The sequence below is a fragment of the Cuculus canorus genome, chromosome 1 (assembly GCF_017976375.1).
Source record: "Cuculus canorus isolate bCucCan1 chromosome 1, bCucCan1.pri, whole genome shotgun sequence".
Taxonomy (NCBI): Eukaryota; Metazoa; Chordata; class Aves; order Cuculiformes; family Cuculidae; genus Cuculus; species Cuculus canorus.
In genome coordinates this window covers 183,357,613-183,384,851 of record NC_071401.1, presented here as the reverse complement: position 1 = coordinate 183,384,851, position 27,239 = coordinate 183,357,613, and the positions used below count along the sequence as shown (strand labels likewise).

The window sequence follows — 27,239 nt, the reverse complement described above, 5'->3', positions numbered from 1 at the left end:
GATACGATATTTACAATGAGACGATGTGATGACAATGTGTTGAATGCAAAATATTATGTAAGAAAACCTTAGGACTTCTGGTGACTCATAAGAAGTAACAGCATGAACATTTTGGAACTTTGGAATCTCCATTCCCATAGCACACATGCTTGATGCATCTACGCAAAACACAGCAATCTCATGCTCCACTGCTTTTGAAGTGACATGAGGACTTAAGAATTCATACATTGTGTCAGATCAAAGATATATCCAGGCCAGAATCTTTTGGTCATTACTGACTGCACAGAAAAGAGTGAAAATGGAGCAAACGTATTTGACTCTTTCCCTTAACATTATCTCATTTTCCACCTATTTCAATTCAGGGTTTTTATGAAGCAGATAGCTTTTCTATGTATTTAGAAACAGAAATTAATAATAATTATTAAATAATAAAAATAAAATAATTAATCTCCTAATATATGACAAAAGTAATAGTTAATGAAGCACTAAAGCATTCATAATCAAAAAATCTAAAGCTGAAGTTTTTATATTTGCAAGTCTTTTCCACAGATTTTACTCCAGCATAGCTGAAAATTAGAACCACGCAAAAAGTTAAAAGTTCCTGCTGTTAAAAAGAAACATATAAAATAATCCTTAACTTTTAAACTCATTGTAGCTTGACTTGACATTTATCTGACATCTCCTTTGATATGTAATCATATTACATACATTTTCGTTCTTCTGTATTAGCACAATTTCAGTAAACAGACTTTCCATCATACATATTTCCTCTAATGCATTTCTAAGGTCTTCTCAGCTGTGACTATGTCTGATGGACACTGTTGAAATCATATGATTGATAAGTAAGATAACAACAAAAAATTCTCATGGAATAATTCTCCAGGCTTCTTGCAGAATATTTGATATGGAAGGTATTGTTATTTTTTCATATGTTAATCACAGTGCTTCAAAAGATTGAGCATTGATACAGCCCTTGCAAATATTTGACATTGATCTGCTAAAAACAGACACACACCTTAGGCTCCCATTGTTCCCTCTACCAAACCCAGTGTTACTTCTTAACATTTTCCCCCTATTTAACTGGAGTAAAAATAGTATTCCTTTCTGAAATGTAATGATATAGACTGAAAATAATCTTTTTTCTTTCTTCAACCCTGAACCTCAAACCTTATGAGTGGCTCCTGGAAAGGAAATTCTTCTCAGGAATGTCTACTGATTACAAACCAATTGAAAATGAAAACTTTCTTCAGGCACAACCCCAAACTAAAACAGCTCTTCATGTCTTCCCATGACTGAACATATGCTCACACATAAAGGAACAGGAACTTGGACCATGGTGGAGAAGAGCACCATCTGGAGACACCATCCCTTTTGTTACCTTGCCATGCTGACATGCACTAAGACATCCTTAGTTCATGCTAGCACAAGAAGAGAATCAGCAATTTGCGAAATTCCCCCTGGATCTTCCCCATCCTAATAAAAGGTGCTTCTTCAGGTACCTTAAATTTCAACTAAATTTTCAGGTCTTGTGTCCTTGTTCTGATATTACTTGTTTCTTTTTCCTCCCCACTGGGGAGCGTTATACCATATGGCAAGTTTTCTCTTCTGAATTTTTCCAGAAATCAATTTCCAAGATCAGGTCCGTTTTGATTTTACACAGAACGCCAAGAAGCAATAACCTGGACATAAAAGGAGGAAGGCGTTATACACAGAATACCTGTGAAAAACAGCATTTCTGGAAATTCATGTTTTAGACTACAAATTTCACAAGCACAAGATGATTTTAAAGAGAAATGTAGATCAATAAATCCTTCTTTATCAAGAATTTCCAAAGTCTTGTTTTCACAAATTTTGCACAAGTCTAATATTTAATATGGCTGAAGACTAAACAATGATGCAATTTATACTACTAAAGATACCTACTTTTTCCTCTCTCCTGAGATCTTTTTCTACTAGGGATTCTTTATTGAGACATAATCCATAACTCTCTGAAGTCAGCAGGATCCTTAATGGGCTTTGCATCAGCCACTAATTTACTTACCATTTGCCTAAAGGACACCACTTTAACTGTAATTATTTTTCTGTCATTAATAGTCAACTTAATTTATATTCAAAATGTTCTAAAATGATTTTGTAAAAATGTTATCTTTAGTTTTAAACAATGGAAAAGATTTTGATTAATTTTATGATTACAAGAACAAATTAGCATGAAAGTAGGCTAAAAATTGTGAACATGCCTTTCATGAGGAAAAATTCTGGGCTCCCTGCCAATTTTAAAAGAAAAGAGAGAAATTCAAGGTAAAGATGTTACTGTTTAGCTTGTGTCTGAGTCAGAATCTAGAACAAGAGTCCCTTACATTTTGAGTCCTTACATATGCAAGAAGTCCTATTGAAATTAAGTGGGGCAAAAATAAAGCACTCAAAGAAAGATGTTTCAGTAGCAGGCAAAAATAAGATGCAGATAGACAAAAATGAGCTGCAGCACTATTCAAGATTCAAATATTTTGTACATATTGGATAATAAGTGAGGTGTACTGCTAAAATACATAGTATAATCACATGTAACTTTTATTTATATGATTACATATACCACATTTATACTCTGTGAGTATGTCTATATGTATGTATACATGTGTACATACACACTGATACACACAAAAATGTTCAAATAGGCACTAAATTCGCTTCGAGGCACCTCATATGCATTTTGTTTTGTTTTGTTTTCAGAAAGAGCCAGATACATAACAGTGTAGTCTTCTGAAGACAGTTGCATGGGGAACTACAAGCTTTTAAGGAAAATAATAGCAAAGGTCCTAGTTGCTTTGCAAGGAATAGACATCTCTTACGAGTTGGAAGATATGTCACTGTTCCACAACGTAATTGAGAACACCCTTTAGATTAAGATCCTGTGAATTAATACAGCGGTGTTCTCCTCCCATCAGGGCAGAGGGTGTCAGGCTCCTCCGATAAAACAATTCTGCACCAGAAAGTGAAGGAGGTAGCCTTTGTAATTTGGGCCACTTTCTATTAAACATTTATACAATGTAGAAAAGGTGCAAGAGGCAAAAAAAAAAGGTATTGTCGCCCAATAATCAAATCTTTTCCTGGGACCGGAAACAGAACAGAATGGTCCAACAAGTTAGCTGAACAGCTAATAAGAAACTTAAACCCTTTTTGCTCACGTTGTGTTATACGCATAACTGAGAAAACACTAGTGTAAAATTTTTTAATTGACTTTTTAAATTAACCTTTATTATTTTACAATTCTCCTTACAAAAGTTCATGATATGTATATTGCATTTTTAACACATCATTTATATTGAAAAAAGAAAAAGTGCTCCACTGCACTTGAATTAGCAAATGCTTAAGATGTGCAATGTACTTCAAATCTTTTAAGCCACAGCAAAACTTGCCATACAAAGTAACATTTTATTCTCTTTTTTCAAACAGCATATTCCAAACCTATAACTGCTCAGAGGAAATTACTCAGAGGAAATTTCTCAGAGGAAAACGCCAGTGCAAGTATTGACCATCTGGGTCTGTAACTACTATTTCAGAAGAAAGAAGAGGCAAAATACATATTGAAAATGCACCTAATACTTGATATGATTTGTGAACATTTACTGCTTTCGATAATTAGATATGTTATATGCTATTCTAATATACATCTGTATTGTTCTCGAGAAAAATTGATCGAGAATTTACCAAATTATATTGGGCACATCTTTCTGTAACATAATATTCAGAAATGCTCTTGAAATAGCCTGTAATAGTATCAAACATGAAAAGTAATGAATGTAAAATTGTCCTACCACAAACCACTCGTGGCAAAATACGACAGTGGTCCAATCTATTACCTTTTTACTTGAAACTCCGAGCAATGATCTCCATTTATTATCCTTGATTATCCATGAGTAGCTGCTTAATTGAATATATTGCTGATAGAAACAATCTATTAAAGGCTGTTTGTCTCAGAGACCTCCCAACCATTTGAAAAAGTGTTACAATGACATATAGTGAGAAAATTATGCCGCTGGGGTTGTATCTTGGATCTTTTAATTTATTATCTAAATAATAGATTCAAGATGTAACTTTTCAAAAAGTAAAATAATTCATGCCAGAAGCCCACTGCTTGCACACTGGGATAACTGACATTTCAAGAGAAACTTAAACTTTTTTTTCCCTTGAAGGGTGATCCAAAATGTGCAAATAAGGAAAATTTAGTTATAACAATAGTCCCTATGAAACACCTAGCAGAAATGGACAGATCTGTCAGGAACAGTAAATTGTCCTTTTTGCTATGTATGATTGTAACACGAGTATGTCTCATCTACTGTACATTCAGATCAAGAATGCCGTACTTTCCTAAAATGCATGAGACTGTCCATAATTTGTTTATGCAATGGCTTCTTAGTTATTTGAACAACTGGAGATGAAACTCTGCTTTTTACAAGTATAGCATGGACCATCAAGTCACCACTCTATTGCTCGATAGAAAATGAACATTTCTTTTTCTTAAGTCTTTATGGCACTTTTGGCCCTGAAGAGAAACTTCAAGTTACAATAATAAGCATCACGTAATAGTTGGAATGGTTGATAGAAATTGTTTCTAAAAACCCTAGATTTTTATGTATGCATCACTTGAAACACAATAGAATTGCTTCACCCGTTTCCTACATCCCACTATTTTAAAAGAATCAAAAATGTACTTTGCAGTGCTAAGCATGACAGATCAGGCCTCACTCTTATTTTCACATTACTGTCACCCAGGAGTAGCTTGTGAAACAATGGATTTACACTGCTGTGAAACTGATGTAAGTGGGATAAGCAAGCAACAAAGCTTGACACCCCATATGCAAATGCTCGGAACTCCTCCAATAAAAAGGTTATGCTTCTGAAGATGAGCTCAGTCTTCAGATGATGTGGTCATGAACACCATAAAATGTTTTGCCTAGTTCACACTGGCACAGAGGCTAAGATCCACAAATTGTAAATACCAACACTTGCCTGCTGCAACAAAGTCGAAACGACTAACCTCGAAGGAGCTCCTATTGATGAAGGAAAAACACTTTTTCAACTTGTAGAAGCATGCTTGCAGTATAAGTGCTTGGGCACTGTCATCGACAGCATATAGAAGAAACCCAAGCAGAATCGTTTGCACCACTGTGGAGGTGTGTCTTTTACACCAGCTTCATGCTAAATGTCGAGTCAAACCTAGGGTAAAGAATTGCAGGGTCATGATACTCAGGACAGTGCCTCAGTCTGGATCCCAGTGCTACTCCTGAACTCCAAAATAAAACACATTTTTCTCTTTATAGTTCAGCCACACACACATGTACACATACACACAGAGGGAAAAAAAGCTAGCTTATATTTTAATCAAGTGTGCGAAGTGAAGCCATGGCAAAACTTGTGTGTATGCTTGCGTGCAGTTTAAGGACAGTGCTCCCTCCCACTGAAAGCAAAGGATGCACAGAACGAGCGTCATTTATTATACTTTGTAGACCAGTATTTTATATTGAGAATTTAAAAATAGAGAAAGACTATCTCTGTATAAAATAAAAATGGGAAAAGACCTAAGAAATAAACAAACAAGAAAGAGGATTTATTGTTTAGTAACTTCTGAACATTACTGCAAAACAGCAAAACTGGGATACTGTTTATGATTTAAGACACCCACATTTCAGTAGCTAGCACACTAAATTGATAATTGTTCACAAAAACACCTAAAACATATCTGTTGGTTTTACATGCACTGGTAAAAGAGAACTGGCACAATAAAGTACTAAACCCCACTAGTTTTTAGCTTTTCTGTCACATCTCAGTGCATTTAATATCATTCTGTCATATTATTTATGACTATACAAAGATACCAGTTATTTCCCATTATCTCTTCAATAAATAAGTAAAGCAGAGCATGCTGCAGTGCTACAATTCGTTAATGAGATGACTACAAAATCGTCACGGTGTCTAGTCTCAGAAGCTTGCACAGCATCTCACTATTAGAGTTCACCTCAGCCCTGAAGAGTAAATTCATTTTTTACATATTGATATGTTCCAACCTGATGGCTGAGACACACATTTTGGAGTGGATTACATAAAGTAAGTAAACCTTTCCATGACACATTTAACATTTAACAAAACAAAAATTCCAGCAGCGTTTTCAGCTTTCATTAACATTTCCACCAGTCTATCACAAGAGAGTTGTCTGTCTTTCTGGTAAGGAAAGCAGGTTAAAACTTTTACTTTGGATTTTCATGTATCTTAATTGGATGAGTTCCTTTAAAGTTATGAACTAATGACACAAACATGTTAGACTATGTACTGTAAGACATAACTAGAATCTTGATCTAAGGCCTCTGAAGAAAATGAAAGTCTTTCCATTTAGTTCCTGTGGCCTTTGCCTCCAAACCCCAATGCTGGTAGAAATAATCAACTTCTTTACCCATTTATCTACATTGCACAGGTGAAAAATGTTTCTTTTTGTCACAAATGAACTAACATGAAATTACTTCTACATTTAGAAAGATAAAATATTTACTAATGTTTTTCAAATACAGTAAGTGTGGTTTCCCCTGTAGTTTCTAGTGGCCTTTTTTTAATCATAAGACATACTGTTCACTATGCATATTTCTTTATTTATATTCACTGTAGGTTCTCTCATTTCATTTTACTATTTGGTTCCTTAATATTCTTCTACATCTTTTTTCTTCTACCAATATTTTATATCTTGGAATGATATTTCAGCTATGTTTTCCACTGTTTATTGTAGGAACTATCAAGGACAGAAGATTTAAATGTTGTGACTTTTGCATGTTTCCCATCTTTCTAGTCAATTAGCAGAAATATATTTAAAGGCATGAACAGAGCCTATTGTAATATAATCATTATGCCTCAAGAGAATATGGGTTCACAATTTTTTCTGAGATGACCTGTTCAATATATTCTGTGTCCTTTCTCCTGAGAAAGATAATGTTACTCTATTTGATTGGACAACGCCACTAGGAAAAAGCATCATGGGGAAGGAAGCTTGAAAATGGAATATGGAGCAGTTAAGCTGGATTAGATCATTACACAGAACAGGGCCTAAAATTTGGAAAAAAAAAAAAAAAAAGAAAAAAAGAAAAAGGAGAAGATTTCATAGCTCATGGCCAGTTCGTTTCACTGTCCCGGAATGGGATTCAAGTAGAAAGTGAAGACATTCTGGTGTGCATATGTAGTTTTTTGCACAAGTTAGTGTTTAAGTTCCCACTGCAGACATCACAGTCAGTCAGTCAGAGAGTGATCTAGCTCACCTGAAAGCAGACAGATATATTAAGGTATCTCACCTAGGCTCATATTTAGACAATTCTGAATTCTGTATTCTTTTTCATTAAATATGTGATTCAAGAGGAACAGAGAAAAATCAGCATTATTTACATACGAGATAAGAAAACCGAAATTGCTCAGGAAGAAAAGGAAACCAGATAAAAGATGGCTAGTAAAATCCCTGAAAGAGTAAATGCCATCAGAAAAACTTTTTTAGTCAGCAACTCATCTCAGGCAATGAGGATAAATATGTGTTTATCCACAAAACTCATTTACACATACTATATGATTACTGTTTAATAAGCCATTTCCTTCCAAGAAACAGTTGTGAATATGCATAAAGTCACTCATGCAGTGCATCCATGCCAACAAAGCTGCAACATGCTCTTAAATTGAATAAAACCTATGAATAAAACCTACTCCCTCTCAGTCCTTCTTCCAGGATTTTCAGAATCGGCATTCGTATCTCACATTGGAAAAAGAAAATAACTGTAAATTTGGTTTTCATTAAACAATTTATTTAGCTAATGCTCAACATATATGGGAGGAACCTAAGAAAGTGTGGGCCTTCTCACTGGGAGTGACGGATCTTAATGTGCAAAGGCAAGTAAGCATAGAAGGGCATATAATAATTGTGTCGTTGATACATACGTGTCTTAGCCAGTCATTCATTTTAACTGATTGTTTGACAGATTCTCATTAGGAAACCGAGTATTTCTTCTTTATACCCATTTTATATATGACCTCATCCTAATATATTTAAGCAGGACAATCTCAAAGTATAGGCAGAACTACCAGTTTAAAAGTCCTTTATATCAGCAGGATAATGAGGCAATATAATATACGGTACATTTTTCACCAACTATTTTAGCAAGCAGATCAACTAACAGATAAAACCTTTATTGCTCTAAATAGCACTGTTGTACTGGTCCAAAATTAGTTACATCAGGCTCTGGCTGTCATGTTCTCTGATGCTATTAATGTGTGATATCCTTTCAAGGTTGCCCGAAAGTTTCTGTGAGTTAAGAAGACGTAGGTAAGCTAAGGGAAAAAATATGCCAACTTGTTCCGCTTTTAGCTGTAAGAAACCCTGAGCCAGTTCCCTACTCCAGTATTCATTATGATCAATTTCTGTGAAATACTCGGGGAGGGATCCCACGTATGACTCAACGTCCATGTTACCAGAGGAGAGGCTTTATTATTTGCTCCTACAGCTTCCTCTTGATCAACAGCAAACAAAATAAATCAGTTACACCAGAAGCTGGTATCTACTGTCTCACTGTATTTCTGATAATAAAACTATGCTTCAATAAATACAACTAAACTCTGGTTTTGCTTTTTTCGTACTATTTCTGTACGAAGTATTGATAGCAATACATCTATTGCAGGAATCTCTGTTGCACAGCTACAGAGTTTTGTTTATATCTTTAGGATTTGAGATAATTCAAATAAATTATAGTTGTCCTCATTAATATCTTGCTAGAGTCATTCATACACAAGTTTGATGAAAGGTTCTCTCAGGTCAACTACAAGTTTCTAATTGATTTTCATGGGCTTTAGATCAAGTGAATAACACTAAATACTGCAATGCACTCAGCACTCCCAGGTTCTGCAGCATTTATTCATCGTGCATTGAAATTCTTATTAAGAATAAGTGTTTTGAAGCTGACATATGTTCTCATCACCTTGTAGATTACAATCTTTGATTATATAAACAGCTAAACAAAACAGAGATGTAAGAAATAACTGTGTTTAGAACAGCTGTTTTCTACTTGCAGAGTTTTCAAGCTCTGTGCTGTTCTTGGACTCTCTGAACCTTTGGTATCTGGTACCATTAAGAATGGCTATCTTTTGTCCAATGCCCATAGTTCCTTAAAATAATTTAGAAAAAAAATATAGAACAGTTTATTTCCCTAATCTAAGCCTGATCCAACCCACAGTAAAGTCATTTCCATTAACTGAGAATATGAGAGGGTGAGATGAAGAAGCCAGTTAGCCCAACACCCCTATCAAGTGGCCAGAAGCAAATGACGTGGCTAAGACAAAAGCAAAGGCAAGAATATAGTGATACCTCCCTCATTATATCTTCTCAGCTTTCCACTATCTGCAGCTTAAGTACTTCCCAAGGCAGATCTTGTGTCTTTTGTGTTTGATATGCATTGGTAGATATTTTTCATTTAACTTTTCTAATTGTTTTTTTCAGTCAAAAAAGAATGGTACAGTAATGGCTGGAATGCAGCCTTTCATCATAAGACAAAATTATTCTTTCATAGCATTGTTTCTAAAAACATTTTCGCATTCCATATATGGATGATAAGTCAAAATTGCCTTGAACTGAAATTCCAGAAGCAATTCAGATTGAACAATCCAAATACGACACTTATTCGCAAATATTTGTTCTACAAAAATGCAGAAAGAATAAGTGTTTTTAATTCATAGATTGAAAGACTGCTGAATAGATTTTCTATTACCTTATATGGCAGGAGCTCTTGTTGTTTTATTGTGAAACTTCTAGAAGAAATATAAGGTTTCTTTTGGAATAAGTTCCAGATACTTAATTGAACATATTCACCGTTGATATTACCTTAGTCTTTCTGCTAAAGTTCTTAGCATTTTTTATAATTCTCTTATCAAATTCAGTAAACAAAATCAGTAAATAATTTACCAATTCTTATACTACAGTAATGAAAATGTCTGAACAGGTACATAGCTCTTCTACCTGCAAACCTGTTGTAGTGAGCCTGACTGGGAGACAATAGTACTTGGAAGAGTTGTGAAACACATAACAGTAAAACTGAGTAAGTGTAGTAGATCTGTCCTGCATGCCCATCTTGGCCTTCATGCTGTGCTGTACAAATATCTTGTCTGCAGGATAAATCTGACCAGATCATTGTAACAGAAGAGCTTGCAGGCAGCTCAGTACCAGTAGTTATGCCACCTACATGGGCTTGCTTTCATCTACAAGTGCAGCAAGAAGTTCTCATGAGAACATCCTTTATGAATAGAGTTGTTTTACTATAAAAAAAAAAATATGTATATATATAGTAGCAGAGAGCACCAAAAAGGAGGATCGTATCTCCATGAACAGAGTCTCTGCAGTGAGTAGAACAATCCATCCAATGCTACATAAATCCATGTTTCCCAGCATCTGAAGGGACATAAGATTTACTACCTATACTACCTACATATATATTCCTCTTTTACTCTATCTTATTAAAACAGCTATTTTATTAAGCCATTTGTTGTTGGGCCTCTCTCATCAACATCCTGCACCTTTCCTCTCCCTCCTCATATCCCATCACCCCACACTGATGCAGAACAACAGCCACTATCACACTGCTCTCTTGAAGGACTCAGATTTCTAATGATTCAGATTTCTAACATTGTCTTCATCTATTTCTCTCTTAACAAAACTCTCAGTTGAATAATTTAACTGCAGACACATTGTATGGGTCCCTGTTCTCAATTTGGTTTTCTTAAGACAGTGGAAAAGTGGCTAGCAGATCAAAAATATCACTTCAAGTCTCAGAAGTACGTAAAACTTGTCTTCATAGAAGGACTTGTTCCAAGGACAGCTTAGAGTTAAGCAAGAATCTGAAGAGCCTACATTCTCTCCCATCAATACCATCACTCTTCAAACTTGTAAAAGGCATTTACTTGAAGAGCAAATGGAAGGATCGCTAGGTTTTTTTTCACATAATTAAATCAAAGTTAATTTCCCAAATTATTAAATGATCACTCTTGCCTCTCAAAGGAGAAGCAAATTTTCTGTACTGATGCAGTGAGGCAGGAGAGTACTTTTGCTTTAGAACTTGTTTGGAAGTTTATGATAAAGCTGCCTAGTTAAGGTAAAAAAAAAAAGAACTATTTCTTCTGCAGTATATTCATCTCTTCCCACAAAATAAATTAAAAAAAATGCCATTTAATATACAAAAGAACATGATTTCCTGAAATCTTACAGAAAACAGAAACGTACTGAAGGAAACATGGCTATTTCACACTGGTACAGAACTCCACAAATTTGAGATTTGCTGCTCTGGAAAAGCAGAACATGAAGAAATACAACTACAATGAGTTAAACCAAATAATTGTTGATAATAGGATTTCATACTAAACTACAGAATTTCTTCACCAGACAGATAGGCATGATTTGTAGAGAAGTGAAGAAAGTTCATAAAGTGAAGAGAAAAAGATATGAACTCTGAAACAGTTTCAACCATAATCGTCTCTCACGGCCCTCAAGCTTCTGCAGTGCTCCAGTTTGGAAGCAGCTTTTAAGAAAATGGTAATTTTTAAGCTGAATTAAATATGAAAATGAGTACTGAAACGAACAGAGTGTCCCCACTGAAATTTGTTTTAGTGTGTCTCTAAGACTTTCAGACTGCTTCAGAGCTATGCATCAGCAACGCCTAACTGCAGTCTAGGGCTCCAATGTGTCCTGGAAGACACTAAAATAATGGCTTGTGGAATATGCCTGACAACTCTACACTGGGGCATTTCAAAAATAGACAGTAGCGAAACAGACCAACATGTGAATCAGTCCCTAGGTTTCCGATTCAGAACACAAATAGTTCACAACTCTAAAGTTAAGGTTTTCAAGCTCTCCATATCTTCATTCAAAACTATTGCTATTTGAAGAATGACTTCTTTATTGAAGTAAATTACAGTGGATACTTACTTAAATGTTTCTTTCGGTCTATTAGAGGCTTCTACTGAATCAGCAGAAACATTAAAATTCCTTATTTTTTCCTAATTCAATTTTTTTAATGTTGTTTGTAAATTGCCAAAAATTGAAAAAAAAAAAGCACTGAAATGGTCTTGAGGATTACACAAAACAAGAACATTTTGATTTTAAATGTAGAAGCCACATTGCCTTTTTGATAAAGTGGAATTGTCATCAAATCCCAAGCATGTAATCTGCTAGGATCTTTGGAAGAAATATGCTATAGGCCTTTCAGAGTTATATAACTGGGAACAAGGAGTCTAGACCAAACCAGCTAGACACAGAGGTTGGGATTTATCTCATTTATTTCACTTGGTATTTAAATATTTAAGTCTCTGCTAATCATAATAAATTCTATTTATACTCAGTGCAGAGGACTGAGCATCTCCAGATGCCTGCTTCTCTTCATTACCTCCTGAGACAAGAATGACTAGTTCAGAAGGATTTAAAGTTTGGAGGAGTAAGTTAAGGCTTATAAATCACAGAGGTGGTGAGCAACTGGCAGAAAAACATGTTTGGATTCCACCTCCAGACTCTTCTGTAATAATTCTATTGTAAAGTATGCCTCAATTGCCTCCTTTTAAAAAAAGTATTCTCTACTTGTCTCCTTTAAAAGAGTTGTATGTCCTGATTGTGTCCTTTAAAAAATCACACACCCAAGATACAATCTATAAATTCTATAGCTATATTCTTCCACACAAACATAGGGACTGAGAAAAGAACTGTACACAGACAACATGAAAGCTTATTTAAGGAAACCTTTCTGCTGTACTTGGATTTTATTGCTTTGAAAGTAAAAGACCTTCTGAGTATACCTAGTGAGCTGGAAAATAGGTATGAGTAAGTATATTTTGGCAGAAGATAACACCATTGACACTAAGGAAAGGAATCAGTCTGTTTTCAGCCTTTTGACACGAGTATCTCTCAAACCCACTTATGTGGCTCCAAATCCATAGGTCAAACCATTGTCCTATCCAGTACTCCACATCTTCTTGCACTTTTCTCTGTATTTATTTAATTTGCTTGCAAAAATGTAGGAAGCAGTCCACACTAGATGTGGTGTCTACATAGAGAAATAGGGAAAGCTCACATACCTTCTAGAAAAGTGTTGCAAAACCCACAATCTCTTTCCCACTGCATGGCCAAACCCACTGTAAATCCACTCTGTGGACCACTTTCTTACAGACAGCGTGTTGTAATCATTGTATGAAGCTAGGTTGGAGAAGACAGTGGCCAGGAGAAGACACTTGCATCCAAAGCGATTTGTGCAGTTCACTCCAGGCACTCTTTCCTTCTAGAGACCTGAAACAAAACTGGTTGCTACATTGCCCTCCCACAACAAGGTTTTTATCGGACATGTGAGCACAGCTGCACAAAGGCGTCTGTATTTTGAAGTCATTGGTTGTGTGTGTCAGACAGCATCATCTGTGGTCTACAGCTGTGCCTCTCCCCAGAGGAGGAGAGAGGCTGTCACAGCTCTGCCAATACAGCAAGAGGCTGAACCACCAGCATGACTAGCAATTCGCTTCTCTCATGAATGATTTAATACATTAAATTTCAAAAGTTTGGGCCTTGGAATGAAAGAAATTGTAGGTCAGATGAATGATGATAGTTATAGTCCTTCAGCAGCTATGATTTCTGCAATGATCTGACTGACATGGGGTGAAGGAAGACAAGTGCCCGAAATAGCACGCGGTCCAAGATAGATAGCATATATTTCACATATTTTTTCATAAGGAGTTTCCTTTATATATTTACCTCTAAAACTCAGCACCTTTTGACACAAATTAGCATCCTATGGTTTGATTATTGTGTTCAAAAGCAAATCAAATAAAATTGGAGCTTCACCTTCACTTGGAAAATAACTAATACTGAACTTGTCAAAGCATGAAGCCAGTCTGTGGACAGATTTACTCTAAGCTATCTGTCTGCAGGAAAGCTTCTGTTTGTAGTCTCTGAAGTTTTCCATCCAGGGGCCAAAAAAGTAAATAGTGACTATATTCTCAATTGCTCTAGAGTTTACAATGCAAATATTCAAAGTTTCATCTTAGATAGACACATATCAAATAAATACAAGAAATAGCTGCACCTATTACTTATCTAATTCTCATTACGTGTATGAGAATAGGTGTATATACTCTGCTTGTCTAGTCCTGCCTGTCCCCAACTCTTCTTATCCATGTCTCAACATGGATTTGATCAGCTGATGTAAACAAATGCATCAATAACCAAAGCAAATCAAAAAGCTTAGAAAAGCTAAAAAATCTCAGTTCTATAAGCGATACAAGATACGCTGGTATTTATATTATAAAGCTGCTGTTAAAAAGAGTTGTTATTAAGTATTTTTTGGTGTGGCTGTGTTTTCAAAAGAAAGGCCACAAATCTTAACCTGTTATTTACCAACAATGAAATGATCAGATATCCTAAACCAAAAATATTCCCTCTTCGCAGTCAGGTTTGGAAGTATCTTCAACCTCTCTACTTTCCATTCCTCTGTGGGAAGCAGGGGAGTTTGGAGACCAGTATGTTGCAGCTGTAATCCACCATGTCAAAGAGCATCAATTTTGTTCCTAAGCAACCCTGCACAGTGCAGTAGTTGCTGTCCACAGCTGATAAGGATGCTCAGAAAATTGTTAACTGGCTGCATGTGTGAGAGATGAAAGTTGCAGAAACTGAAAGTAAGACCACCAATACAGGAATAAAATTCCTCTTTTGGGTTATAAAAAAAAGACGGAGATGAACAGTAACAACAATGAAGAGTAAAGGATCCCACTCACATTACATATGTTCTCATACAGAAAACTCTTTTGGTTCATCTTACTGAAAGAAGCAATGAGTTAGGATGCAGCTGACACTGTCCTGTGAGATATTGCACAATGTTAAATTACGTCCTTCACAACCTCACAGTCTGATTCTTAGCCATTTACAAGGAATGCCTGGATGGCCAAGCTTGCAAGTGATAACTTGAAAGACTGTTCCCTGTGTATCAGCCAAAATATTTTGAGAATCTGCCAAATTACAATGCAAAAAAAACCACGTCTCTGGATATGCATTTGAAGAAAGTAGAGTTTGACGTCAAAATATCTTCTATTCCAAAATAATAACTAATTAATGCATGTTAATGTATTATCATAAAATTAGATCATTATAAGTATTTTTATGGAGTTTCACAGTTATCTTTTAATCCAAGGTGATTTAAAACTGTAGTGGAATATACTTAATTTGATTCTAATTTGCGAAAGTACTCAGACTAATTAAATAAGTTCCTAGAAGTTTATATTTTCTCATACCATAAGAAATTTTATCTGAGGGAACTGAATTTTCAATAATCAAACAGCCAAATTTATTTCTGCAGATAAATATTTTATAACATTTTTATTTTAATGTTCATATTATAATAGATTGGAATTTGAAAAACTATACAAGTGTTCTTAATATTGGGAGTTCTGCTTCATATGTTAATTTTTGACTTGAATCTGAGCTAGACACCATCTGGTTAAGAGTTAACTCACAAATCACAGTGCTTCCTCAAAGAGAAAGAACTGTGATACAAGATGCTTGCCTCAAGAAAATAACATTTTATACAATGAATCAGGAAATGTGTTTTAAAGATGTTTCATGGAACACAGATTAAAGTAAAAATCAACTAACAGAGCTATAGAACATGCTTACAAAGCTTATATTACTGAAAAAAAAAAATTAAAAAGTAAATGCAGGCAAAGTACCTCTCAAACCTCCCAGTTAAGTCTACAAACAATATACATAAAATATATAAAATATATAAAAAAATAAAGACAAAATAAAAACATTTGCCAGCATAACAGGGGAGAGGATGAATCTTCAGTGGTTAAATTGAGGATTACTGTTTACCTTTTCTCACCACACAACAGCATCTTAACAAATTTACTGTATATAAGCTAAATATGAGACCTATTGGCCAATAAATTCTTAGTGCGGATGTTTCTTTGAAAAAACAGAATTCCCTGAATGACACTGTTTTATAATTTTGCACCTGGTTTCTAAAAAACATTTTCACTAATTTAACAATATCTGCATGTCATAACCCATGTTATATATCTTTTCAAGTTAAACTGTTCATTTCAAAAACAGACAGGAAAATTAGGATCAAAATACGTATTTTCCCTTGGCTGCTGTAGGTTATTCTTTCAGTGATATTACCTTTTTTTTTTTATTTGTATTACGTATTCCTCTTTCCCAAGAATACTATACACACAACAGTCTATCTCCTTCCACAATGTTATGTGAATATAGGACATGCTGTATTTTGAGAAGACTCGAACCCTTATAAGATTAATTTGATTCTGGTAGGGGTAGGACATACCCAGAGTCTCAGCACACTAGTCTATTTTTCCCAGCAGTTATTCTTGTGCAGATAAGACTATGTTTTCTAAGGTGACTAGGTACGCAGTTTCCCAGCTTATTTATTTTCAACTCTTCTCCTTTGTGTTTCTAAGCACCTAAGCCTCTTTTTGGAATTCAAGCTGGATGCCCATCCACACCTCCAGATACCTAAATGCCTTTAGAAATCTTCCTTGCAGTGTTTGTCTCCTATAAACTAATAAACCCAGATTTCTGTGTCTGTAAGACTTGACTTCACTCTTAAGCCAACCAGATCAAAGAAACCAGTAACATAGATGAAACTGAAAAAAAGGGATGAAATGCAACATACGGCTCCTAAATACTATAAATATGCAAAATTTTACTGTGTTCATATTAATAACATTTTTGTAAGTTTTTAGGCAACCTCGCATTCTCTATAGCAGTGCAAAATCAAGCCCTAATTGAGTACGTTTACATAGTGGCTCCAAAGGTTTTCACCTTCAGGATGGAGGTCTACACACAACTAGGGAACAATGCTGCTCAATGGAATATAAGAAAGAAAACTGTTTTTCTAAATATGCAAATAACATGATTGCTTATATGAATAATACCTTTGTATCTTTAATATTTACACAGATAGCAGTCTTTTAATGTTTTGCTAGCTTTTGCAAATGACCTAACTGCTAGAATCTGACATGACGGTAGTGGAAACTCGGTACTGATGACTGGGTATATTAGGATATGCTTTCTAATAATGTACAAGGTGTGTCTATGCTGGTGTATGAAAAAGAGTGCAGTCTCATTTGAATTATGATAGATCTGAATCTTGTTGGTTTTTGTTTTTTTACTGAAGCTAAAATATTCTAGGACTGATATACTGGTCATGTGAACTTTGTATGTGCTCATGTTTAAATCTGAGCCTTCCACACCACATATTTGAGAAAATACCTGTACATAGTATTTTACTAGAAAGCATTTAAACCTATTGCACATCAACTGCTCTAGTTAAATGCACTATTTCGTATTTCATCGCAATTCACAATTATTTAAATCTATGCTGTGGAAATAATGTATATTTCTTTTCGTACTTTGGTGTAAATTGATTTTTTTTTTTTTTTGTCAAAACAAAATCCACAACTTTTTATTTAATAGGAGTATTATAAAATACTACCATAAGTACAGGTATCCAAATCATATGCTCCAGCAAAATATACTTAAGAAATAATGGTAGAATTTACACAACTACTTATGACAAGAGTCAAAGTCTCCTGCAAGTCCAAGCATGGTACCTATTACTTTTCTGGGAAAAGTAGCATAGAGCTATCATTTCAAAGCACTGTCTATGAATTTAAAACCCCTTCCTCCACTGCCTGAGCAATACAGAAAAAAAGATGGTTTAAAACCAATGTATTTCTCAAAAATCTGTGCTCCCTTCTATTGGCCAATAAATGATAGGTAGAGAAATAAACAAAATCTTCCCCAACACGCTGGCAGCTCTCTTGTCAGGTAGCTAATGAAACCTGGTAACATCGAGTCTAAACTAACTTCTGTATTTCTAATTTCTATCCCCTCTTTCTAGCAATCTAGTCACTTAGGCCCTCCTTACAATGTTCTTCTCTTATCAGCTTACTATGATGCAAATTATGAACTGCTGCCAGTGGACTATAATAGCGTAAAAATCAAGTAATGGGAGTAGTTCATTAGACTCTCTTTCAAATGTCTGAAAAGTTAATTGCCGCTCCGAAGTTGCAAGATGTTCTCAACTTATTTTGGACAACTGTTTTATTTCTGCAATATTTATAAGTTCCCATTTTCAGAAATACAGTTCCCATTTCCAGATTTTTTGGCATAGTAGTCCTATTTCTGATACTGTATTCATAGACTTATGTGGCTTTTCTAGTGCAAATTTTTCTTCTTAGACAGAGGCACAATGATGTGAGTCAAGTACAGACTGTCATCACTCAGTTTGAACTTCTTGTGTTAGATCACTTAGAGATATTACTAAAATCACAATATTCACTGAGGATTAGTTGAACGATAGGCCATAATTAATAGATCAGGCACCAGTCATAATTATTCTCTGAGTCAATTTGTTCTGCTGTACTAAGTCAGCATATTTCTTTGCTACATCTTGGGCCACACTAGTCTTATTCTTGACTCACATTAAAAACAATAAAACAAAATTCCATCTGTTTCTACCACAGGAGCACATAAATTTCATTCTGAGCAGAAAGATCTTTTTGTTAAGCTTCACTATCATACTCTTCATAACTGAAGGAAATTCATGCTGAAGTGTGAAGTAAGCTAACTCCTCTTCCTCTAAAAGATCTTCAGGATTTTTTGGAATAGGAAAGCGGGTCCCAGGGCAACTAAATAAAGATAGCATGACTCATGTTCTCTGTCAAGCCAACAACAGCACAATACAGTTTGAGTAATCTTTTTATTAGAGAACAAATATTATTACTTTTTTACTGCCATGAAAATGACCCTTACTTTTCAATATTTCAAATTCTCCCTGGAGCCCTGTTTGAATATCTAGTAATGTGCTTTGAAGGTGATTACACTACATTTTGTCTCTCCCCTGCTATACAGTATTCTAACTGTTCAGGCTAAAAATCTCTGTTGTGAAGAGAAAAAAAATTGAGATATCAAACACATTTCTAAAATACAAAATTCACTAGGTTGTATATAAGAATACAAATATAGAAAAATGCTATTTGAAAGAGGGTTGAAAATACCATACACAAAATGAATGAGCAAGCCAACATGTAGGTATGAGATACAGAAATAATACTACAACTTTGCTAATCTTTACCTTTGTAAAAGTAATCATAAGAGTATTGTCAAACTTTTCATGAAATTGTTCACAAAACAAGATTTCTAATTTTGTGCTCTCGTTAGATTTTATTGACTCAATTTCTTTCTTACAAGTCCTGAAGAGATGGATGTTTTCCAACTGCACACAGACACCATAAAAAACTAAAGGCACTCACAATAGTCAGAAAAGGACAAGATAACGTGCTTGGCATTTGGGAGAAAAAGTGATGTGGAAATTTTATGACACTCATAAGGAAAAAATCTATCAAACAAAGGTCAGAAAAAAAACCTGTTATGAGGAAAGTTCAGGTCAAATGAATGATGATGAATGAAAGATTTGATCCAATGGTGAAGGATGAATGAGGATTCTGGAACAAAGAAACTGAAAAAATAAAGCCAGAAGAGTCTTGACATGAACATTAAACTTGTCTTGAACAGGGGAGAAAAGGTGTCAAGCCAACAAACAAATCCCCAAACAGGAAGACTATGGAAAGTGGTAGTTTGGAGAAGTGAAGAAAACAAATAGACGGAATGTACCCATAGGGAATCAACAAGAATGGGAGAGGAGTCAAGACAGGAGAGAACAGAATGTGCAGGAAAATTAAATCCATTGCCCTATTCCCCTCTTCACAGTTTGAGCCTGCCTGTTGTCACATCCAGTCACCTGCTTGATCATAAAGTCTTTAGGGAATTTGATATATCTTAGATGGGATTCCTCATACTTTATTAGCTATATTAACACACAACTGAAATGAAGAGTTGCTTCATCTTTTCTGGAAGGCACAGCTCTAGTTTACACAACCAAAGCAAATAAATGAATAGTCTTGTGTTCAACCTTCCCTTCATAAAGTATTGTGCTCGTCTACAAAAGTATTGTATAACTTGATAAATCTACCCAATGTAAAGCCTATAAATATAAAAGTTTAATATAGCAGTGAGATTGCTTTAGAACAAGTTACAGAAGAGCACTGTTCCTTATTTAAAGTATAATATGTTTATAAAACATAAACTACACCTCAGCTCTGCCTGTTTTGAGAACAAACGTCACCCTTACACCACCAAAACCTTACCAACTATTCCTGCTCATTTCCCGGCTACTGGCAGGAAAGAAGGAAAGTTATTAGATTATTATGTTATAAGGTGACAGCAGAAAGTGACATAACTGTGTCATTATGAATGTAGATGTTCACAAGCGCCCACGTAAGTCTGCCAGTCCCAGTTCAATAGACCTCTGCCAGGTTTCACTACCCTGTTTCTCTACCTTTATGCCCACAATTTTGATGCTTTTCACTTGTTACCCTGAATCTCCACAATCTGCTTTGTGACCTCTTTCAATTTTATTATCTTGTCCTGTTTTGTCCCTACTTTACTTTTGCTTTTGCTACAACTAATATTGTTAAACCACTAATTAGAAATTTTAAACCAGACAGCTCAGTTTCTGGCAGAGTGCATGCTGTTATTCTAGAGTCATCTCTCTCTCTTTCAGCCATTCTCTCTTTCTCACTTCTCCTTTCTGCCTCTTCTTTCACATAACATCTCTGTGTACAGCTACATACTACTCGAGTTGAACAGTCAAGAACAGTCAATAGCTGGGATATCCTTGGAGGCTAAAATATAGTAGTGTTTGAAGTCATTGGCACTCTGCAGAGGAAAATGTAATCTATGTTTTTTAAAGACACTTTAATTGCTCAGCAATCATGCAGAACTCAGAAATATAGCTCTGCTTCCAAGATAATAACTCCCCAAATTGCAAAGGTCGCTTACTCAATACCCTTGCTATCTAGCAAAATATGAGAATGACACCAAGACTCACAAAGTTAACTTTATGTTAATCTATTATTTGGCATTAGCCTTCATGCATTTTCGTAATATTTCCCATAACCTGCTGTGTGCTACTGTCATTGAAAACATAGACTTCATCCAGCTTTGTTGCTAGAGGGAGAAAGTTGTCCACATACAGTCCATTTATATAGCCCTAATTCAGCTAAAACTAAAATTAAAAATGAACATGAATCCTGTACTAGTAAATGAGAAGCTTTGGCACAGAGCACAAAGGTAGCAGTTCTAATTACAATCAGCTTTCACTGACCCTTGCTGCTTTTGCTTATAATTTCCCCCTCTTTTTGTGTAATTATTGCATCATCTAAAAAAGACTTCAAAGTTTTATTATGTTAATTCTGTTTAAATTTTTCATATATCTATTTAACATTTAAATGTAATCTTCATATGGTTATCATGATGTTATTAAAAGGACATCAACTAGCTAATGCATTGATTAAAAATTTCCCAGAAGTATGTGATGTCTGTCATATCTGAACTTATATCTGAACTTCTGAGGGTGAAATTTGAATCTCTGTACAACCTACTCAAAACTTTCTCTGTGCAAACTACCTTGAAAAAGGAGGCAAGCATGAGTGTATCCTTTTTAATCTTTTTTATTCCCCCTTAGGACGTAAATATTGTATGGCTGCCAACATGAAAATAGGTTCTTAGGCTCTATTCAAAGAGATTTTTAATGACGTTCAAATCTCATTAGTACTTTTGAAGATTTTACTCCAACTAATACCTCAAAACCTGGAACTGTAGAATAATACACTTAAAAAAAAAAAAAAGAGAAAAAGGAAAAGAAAGAAAGCAACAAATCATAGCAATGCCAAATAGATACCATACCCAATTCATAATCATTTGCAAACTGACTGTAAAACAGAAGACAAAACTGAAGGCAAAATGATGTTCAGTACCATGGACAAGTACTGCCCAAACTGCCCAAGACCATGAAAATGACTCACGCAAAACCCATCTTTGGTTACAAAAAACAGAGACTTGCTCTAGCTCTTTTATAATAAGATTATAGATTCTAAATGTTGGTAAATTCATAAGACCTAATTTGTTGAAATCCTTTCATTTCTAATTAAAAATATAGGGTGAAACCTATCAGCATTAGAAAATACAGGGCTACAGAACTATTTAGTTGTACAACTTGTCCTTTCTGCTGTCACTACCAGAAGAAAATAGTCTGTCACTACCAGAAGAAAACAAAAACCAAAAAAAAAACAGGAACCTAAAAAGTAGATTAAAATCCCCAAAGCTCTTGTCACTCTTTTTTAGCATAACTTGCCCTTACAAGTAGTATGAAATATTTACAATGCATTATATTTATCTTCATTTGTTATATCACGCTGAAGATAAAAGCCCTGTATAAAAAATGGTGGCATAAGACAGTCCCTTTATCTTTTTCAATGTTTTGTATGTGTGTTTCCCAACTAATTACAATTGCACATAATAAATCAACTTTTTCATAATAGTTAATAATGCACTTTCATTTTGTTAAATTTAAAAGTTATACATTTTTCATAAATCTCAACAGTCCCAACAAGATGTGGCAAAATGTTTGACTAATAAAATGATGGGGTTTGTCTTCATAAAAGTGAAAAGTCTGACTTTTAATATTTGTAATTATTAAATAACTAGACAGTTTCTAAGGAATGAACAAATTTTCAGTTTCACAGATGCTAATTTACAGCTCAAAATTAAGAACAGGGCAAAAAATTGTCTTCTCAAATTAGTCAGCCTTCTAAATCCCTGTTATAACTACAGATAAATGCAGTTTAAAACTTGGTGCACAGAATCAGCCGATATGACTGGTATCAGAGAGTTTATGAAACACTATCTCCTGTCTTTCCACTAAACTGCACTGGAGTCTTATGTCAACAATGACATTTTTTAACTCCTAATTCTCTGGGAGAATTTCTATTGCCATTAGAATCATCTTTTTAAGCCTTATGCTTGATCTGTCACGTGTCTCACATTTACTCAGTTCATTTTCCAGAGTCCGTCACTCGTCAGTGTAGCTTCATACTTATCATTCACAAGTTATAGGTCCATGGAAATCAAAGGAAATTTATCCAGTGTCTTTAATAATATCAGGAATATTTTTTGTGAAGATTAAGGTATCTGTATTGGTTTATTTTCGTGAAAACAAATTACTTTTTAACACCAAACTCAATATCCAAGTCTATATCAATACATCACTTCAAGGAAAATGGCAGATCCACATACTTCTGTGTGTGATCGAACTCAAAGATTGCACTTGTGTTCTCCTTACAATTATCACTACTTTAGCAACACTGTAACAAGTCCTGTCAGCAAACACATTACTTCCTTAAAAATCCACTGATAACTCCCAGATATTCATAAAATATTCCAATTTCACTATCCAAAACCCAATAAAATCTGAGAAAAAAAATGCAAAGAACCCAAACAGTTTCAAGATTGTTTTATTTCATTTTGCTGTTTGCCTTTTAGGTTATCTGCAGTTTTGCTGTTTGGCTATTTTAAGTTAAGAAACACTTTTAACTCACTTACATGTGTAAAATCTAGAAAGAAGTGATGAGTCGTGTTCATAAAGCTCTGCAACAAAAACTTACACTGGCATTTTTTCTATCAACATCTTTTTAAATTCAGTATTTTCCATTCATGCCAATACACTTGTTGAAACACTGGCTGTAACCAAACACCAGCTGCACTTACCCCAGTGTTGTCATGGTGACAATGGTGTACCAGAAAGCTGCAGGGATGCTGGTGAACTTGCTGGCTGATGAACCTTTCTCTGCATAGTACATAACTGTGGCAAAGATGATGATGGCCATAGTGAGTGAGAAGAGGAGGAAGCCTAACTCCGAGGCACAACTTTTCAGGGTATAGCCCAGGATGCGCAGCCCCTGTGAGTGGCGGGAAAACTTAAAGATCCTGAAGACACGAAAGACTCGTAGTGTCACAAAAGCCCCACTGACATCCTCATTATCTGTCATCACTAGGCCAATGTAATATGGCATGATGGCAACCACATCAATGATACTCATGACACTGCGCACAAATTTGTAGCGACTAGGGGCTGCCAGCAGACGTAGGAGATACTCAACTGTGAATATCATGACACAGGCAGTATCCAGACAGAAGAAAGCCACAGCATAGCGCTCTCCACAGGGCAGCTCTTTGATGTGACCCGGGCTTATCCCACAGGGGACTGTCTCAACCACATTAGCAATAACAGAGACGGCAATGAAGAAGCCAGTGACATAGTAGAAGACGAGAGCCAGTGTACTGGTGTGTGGGTTTTCAAAGGCCCGCCACATCCTCTGCCGAGCTGTCATTGAGGGCAGGGAGCTCTCAGCTGCGTGATCTGTATCAGCATCGTCCTGCAGGCGCTCGGCATTCTCACGCCGGCGATCCTTGTACTCCTCATAACAGCAGTCGCCAATGATCTCAGGGATGATGCCAAAGAAGGCCAGCTCCTCATCATAAGCTGAGATGCATTCCTGACGTGGATAATGAAGCTTCCCCGTACGGTAGAAGTTGAGAATATGTCGGAAAATATCAGGGTCCCGATCAAAAAAGTACTGCTGTGTCTCAGGGTGATAGAAGAAGTCCCGCTCCGAACTGCCCAACAGAGTATCAGGGTAGCGTTCTAAAGTGTCCAGCCACGTCTGGAACTGGATGCCACTCACATTCAGCACAATCAGAGAGTCCTGGCTTCGCTTCCTCTCCTGCCGTGGAGCAGCTGGCATGGGACCTGTGGCCACTGGCATCCATCCTATAGCCGCTGCCCTGGCAAAGGGTAACCAAGCCGCTACTCCCGCTGCCATGGTCCCAAACACCTACTACAGCTCAGTCTAGAGCCAATCTAGAGACAGTTCTGGTCCAGCCACTAAAATAGAGAGGGAAAAGAAAAATACAAATGCTCACACATTTTTGAGGCAAAAGAATTTCTGAACATTGTTGCAATTTTCAGTATTAACCAAAAAATCTTTTTGCTTCCTTTTAATTTCCTCCCCTTTTTCATCCCAGAATATCCTTCCCAGGGGCCGCTTAGCCAGTTAGCACAATAAATCGTGGCACTTGGAAATCAACGTATTCGAAGCAGTCACTCTAGCAGCCAGATCCTTCGGATACAAGGTCCACGCGAGGCGCCCGGATGGATGCTACGGTCCACGAAGCGCTACCCGCGGGAGGCAGCTCTCAGCCCCGGTGCAGCGGTGCAGCCACCTGGAAGGAGATGTTCCCGCAGCCGCTGCCCCCGCCCCTCCTCGCCCCGCTCCGCTCCCCGCGGCTGCCGGAGCCCTCCCCGTGCGGGAGCCGCAACGATGCTCTCCCTGACCTTGATCGCCGCCCCGGGGACTCCTCCTGACCCGGGCTCGGGGCCCCGGGAGCCGGCGGGGCAGGGGGAGGAGCTCCGGGAGGCAGCATTAAACTTTTAAGGCAAGTTTTCCGTGTCGGGAAGGCGCTGAAGGGCAGAGGGGCGCGGGGGAAGCTCCCCCCCCCCCGGGAAAAGGGAACCTCCCCGGGACGGGGCAGGAGGTGGTGCGGGGCAGCGCCGCGGCGGGGGACGAAGCGGGGACCTCGGGGACACCCGCGGAGGGTGGGATGCGCGGGGCATCGCCGGGAGCGGCCGGCGAAGGGCGAGGGAGCAGCGGGGAGGGGGCGCGGGGCTCGTAGCGGATCATCCTCCCTCCTCTCGCCCTTTCCCCTCGACTCCGCTCTCGCAATCCCTCCGGCCCGCGGCACCTACCTGGAAAGTGTGGCGAGAGCGCTCAGTTGCATAGAGACTTTTGGAAACGGGGGGGAGGAGGGGAGAGCTCAGCCGCTCGATCTCCGCGCCCCGCCGGCAACGGCGGCGAAGTAGTTGCTCCTGAGAAAGCTTGATCGCATCCAAAGGGACATCGATAATAAGGCTTTCCCCCACCCCCACCCCACCCCCCCTCCGCCGAGCGCCGAGCAACAAGTTCAAGGGGTGGGTGGGGGGAAACACCACGTAATCGCGCCTGGCGGCTCGGCGGAGCACGTCCTTCGCGGGGCGCGGATCCTGCGGCGCGGCTGCGGCGGCCGCCCCTGCCCTGCCGCGGGGCTCCCCGCCGCCCCCCCCGGGCCGAGCCGCGCCGAGCCGCGCCGAGCCGCCCGCGGACAGCGGCGGAGCGGGGCTGCGGCAGCCGCGCGGGGCATCGCTCCGCGGGCGGAACAAAGGGGCGGCGGGCGGCTGCGCAGGGCAGGCGGGGAGCGCGCGCGTGTGTGTCCGCGTCTGTGTGTGTGTGTGTGCGCCTCGTGTGCCTCTGTCTCTGTGTGTGTGTGTGTGAGTGGGGTGGCGCGGTCCAGCCCCTGCGCCGGCAGCGCCGCACAGAACCCGACGGAGTTGGCGGCGGGGAGCGGGCGGTGGCTGTAGGTGAGGCATCTCGGGGGGTTCTCGGGAGCGCTACCTCCTTTCAAGGGAAGAGGTTTACTGGAAGAAGGGATGGGGAGGGGATGAAATGCCTGGGAGCGAAGCGTGGCGATGCTCCTCACAACCTGCCCCCAGCCTCTCTCCGGAGTTCTCGCTGCAATATCCAAATGGCTCTTACCAGCTTTGGGAAAGGCGAGAGCCGGGACGGGTATGGGAGCCTTTTCCTCCTCCTTTCCTTTCCGCTCCCGTGCAAAGCCGCCCCCCCTTTTCCCGTCGCTAGATGGCGTGTGGATGACGGGAAGCGAGCTCCCCGCCGGGGGCAGCTGCGGGGCTGGGCGGCTCCCGCGCCGCCTCCAGCTGCGGCCCCGCTCCGGGCGGTCCCGGGGCTCCGCCTGCCGCCGCGAGGCCTCCCGCGAAGGCGAGGGGCTGCCCGGACTCGGTAATTAACATGCCGAGAGCGCGCGGTGTCTTCTTCGCAGAGCTCTCATCGGGGTACCACAAGGCGTTCCTCCTTCTAACGTGCGTCTGCTTCGTTGTAGTAATAAGAGCTTCCAAAGGAACCGCACACCAGATCGGTTCCTGAATACCTGAAGATCGTCTGACTAAACTTCCCAGTCCGATAACCTATTTTAGGCATATTCATAGAATCATAGAATCATAGAATAGTTCGGTCTGGAAGGGACTTTAAAGATCATCTATTTCCAACCCCCGAGCCATGGGCAGGGACACTTCCCACTAGATCAGGCTGCCCAAAGCCCCGAAACAAAAATAAACCAAATCTATTCTGAAGCTTGAGAGGTATGTCAATTTCTTCACTATAAGAGCGGTGAGGCACTG

General features: G+C 38.1%; 1 protein-coding gene across 4 annotated transcripts in view; it reads right to left on the bottom strand.

Annotated features, from left to right (window-relative positions):
- KCND2 (potassium voltage-gated channel subfamily D member 2) overlaps window positions 1-26,976 on the bottom strand; it is a 268,704-nt gene extending 241,728 nt beyond the window's left edge. Inside the window, exons 1-3 of one of the 4 annotated variants that reach the window (XM_054056444.1) lie at window positions 26,581-26,976; window positions 25,758-25,886; window positions 23,720-24,896 (exon numbers count right to left, since the gene is read on the bottom strand). In XM_054056444.1, the coding sequence (XP_053912419.1) occupies window positions 23,720-24,834 (1,115 nt within the window). In that variant the 5' untranslated portion in view covers window positions 24,835-24,896; window positions 25,758-25,886; window positions 26,581-26,976. Of the gene's footprint in view, window positions 1-23,719; window positions 24,897-25,757; window positions 25,932-26,580 lie in introns of those variants that run through there. The other 3 variants (XM_054056445.1, XM_054056446.1, XM_054056443.1) reach the window with 3 other exon arrangements.
- Between the last annotated feature and the right edge of the window lie 263 nt (window positions 26,977-27,239).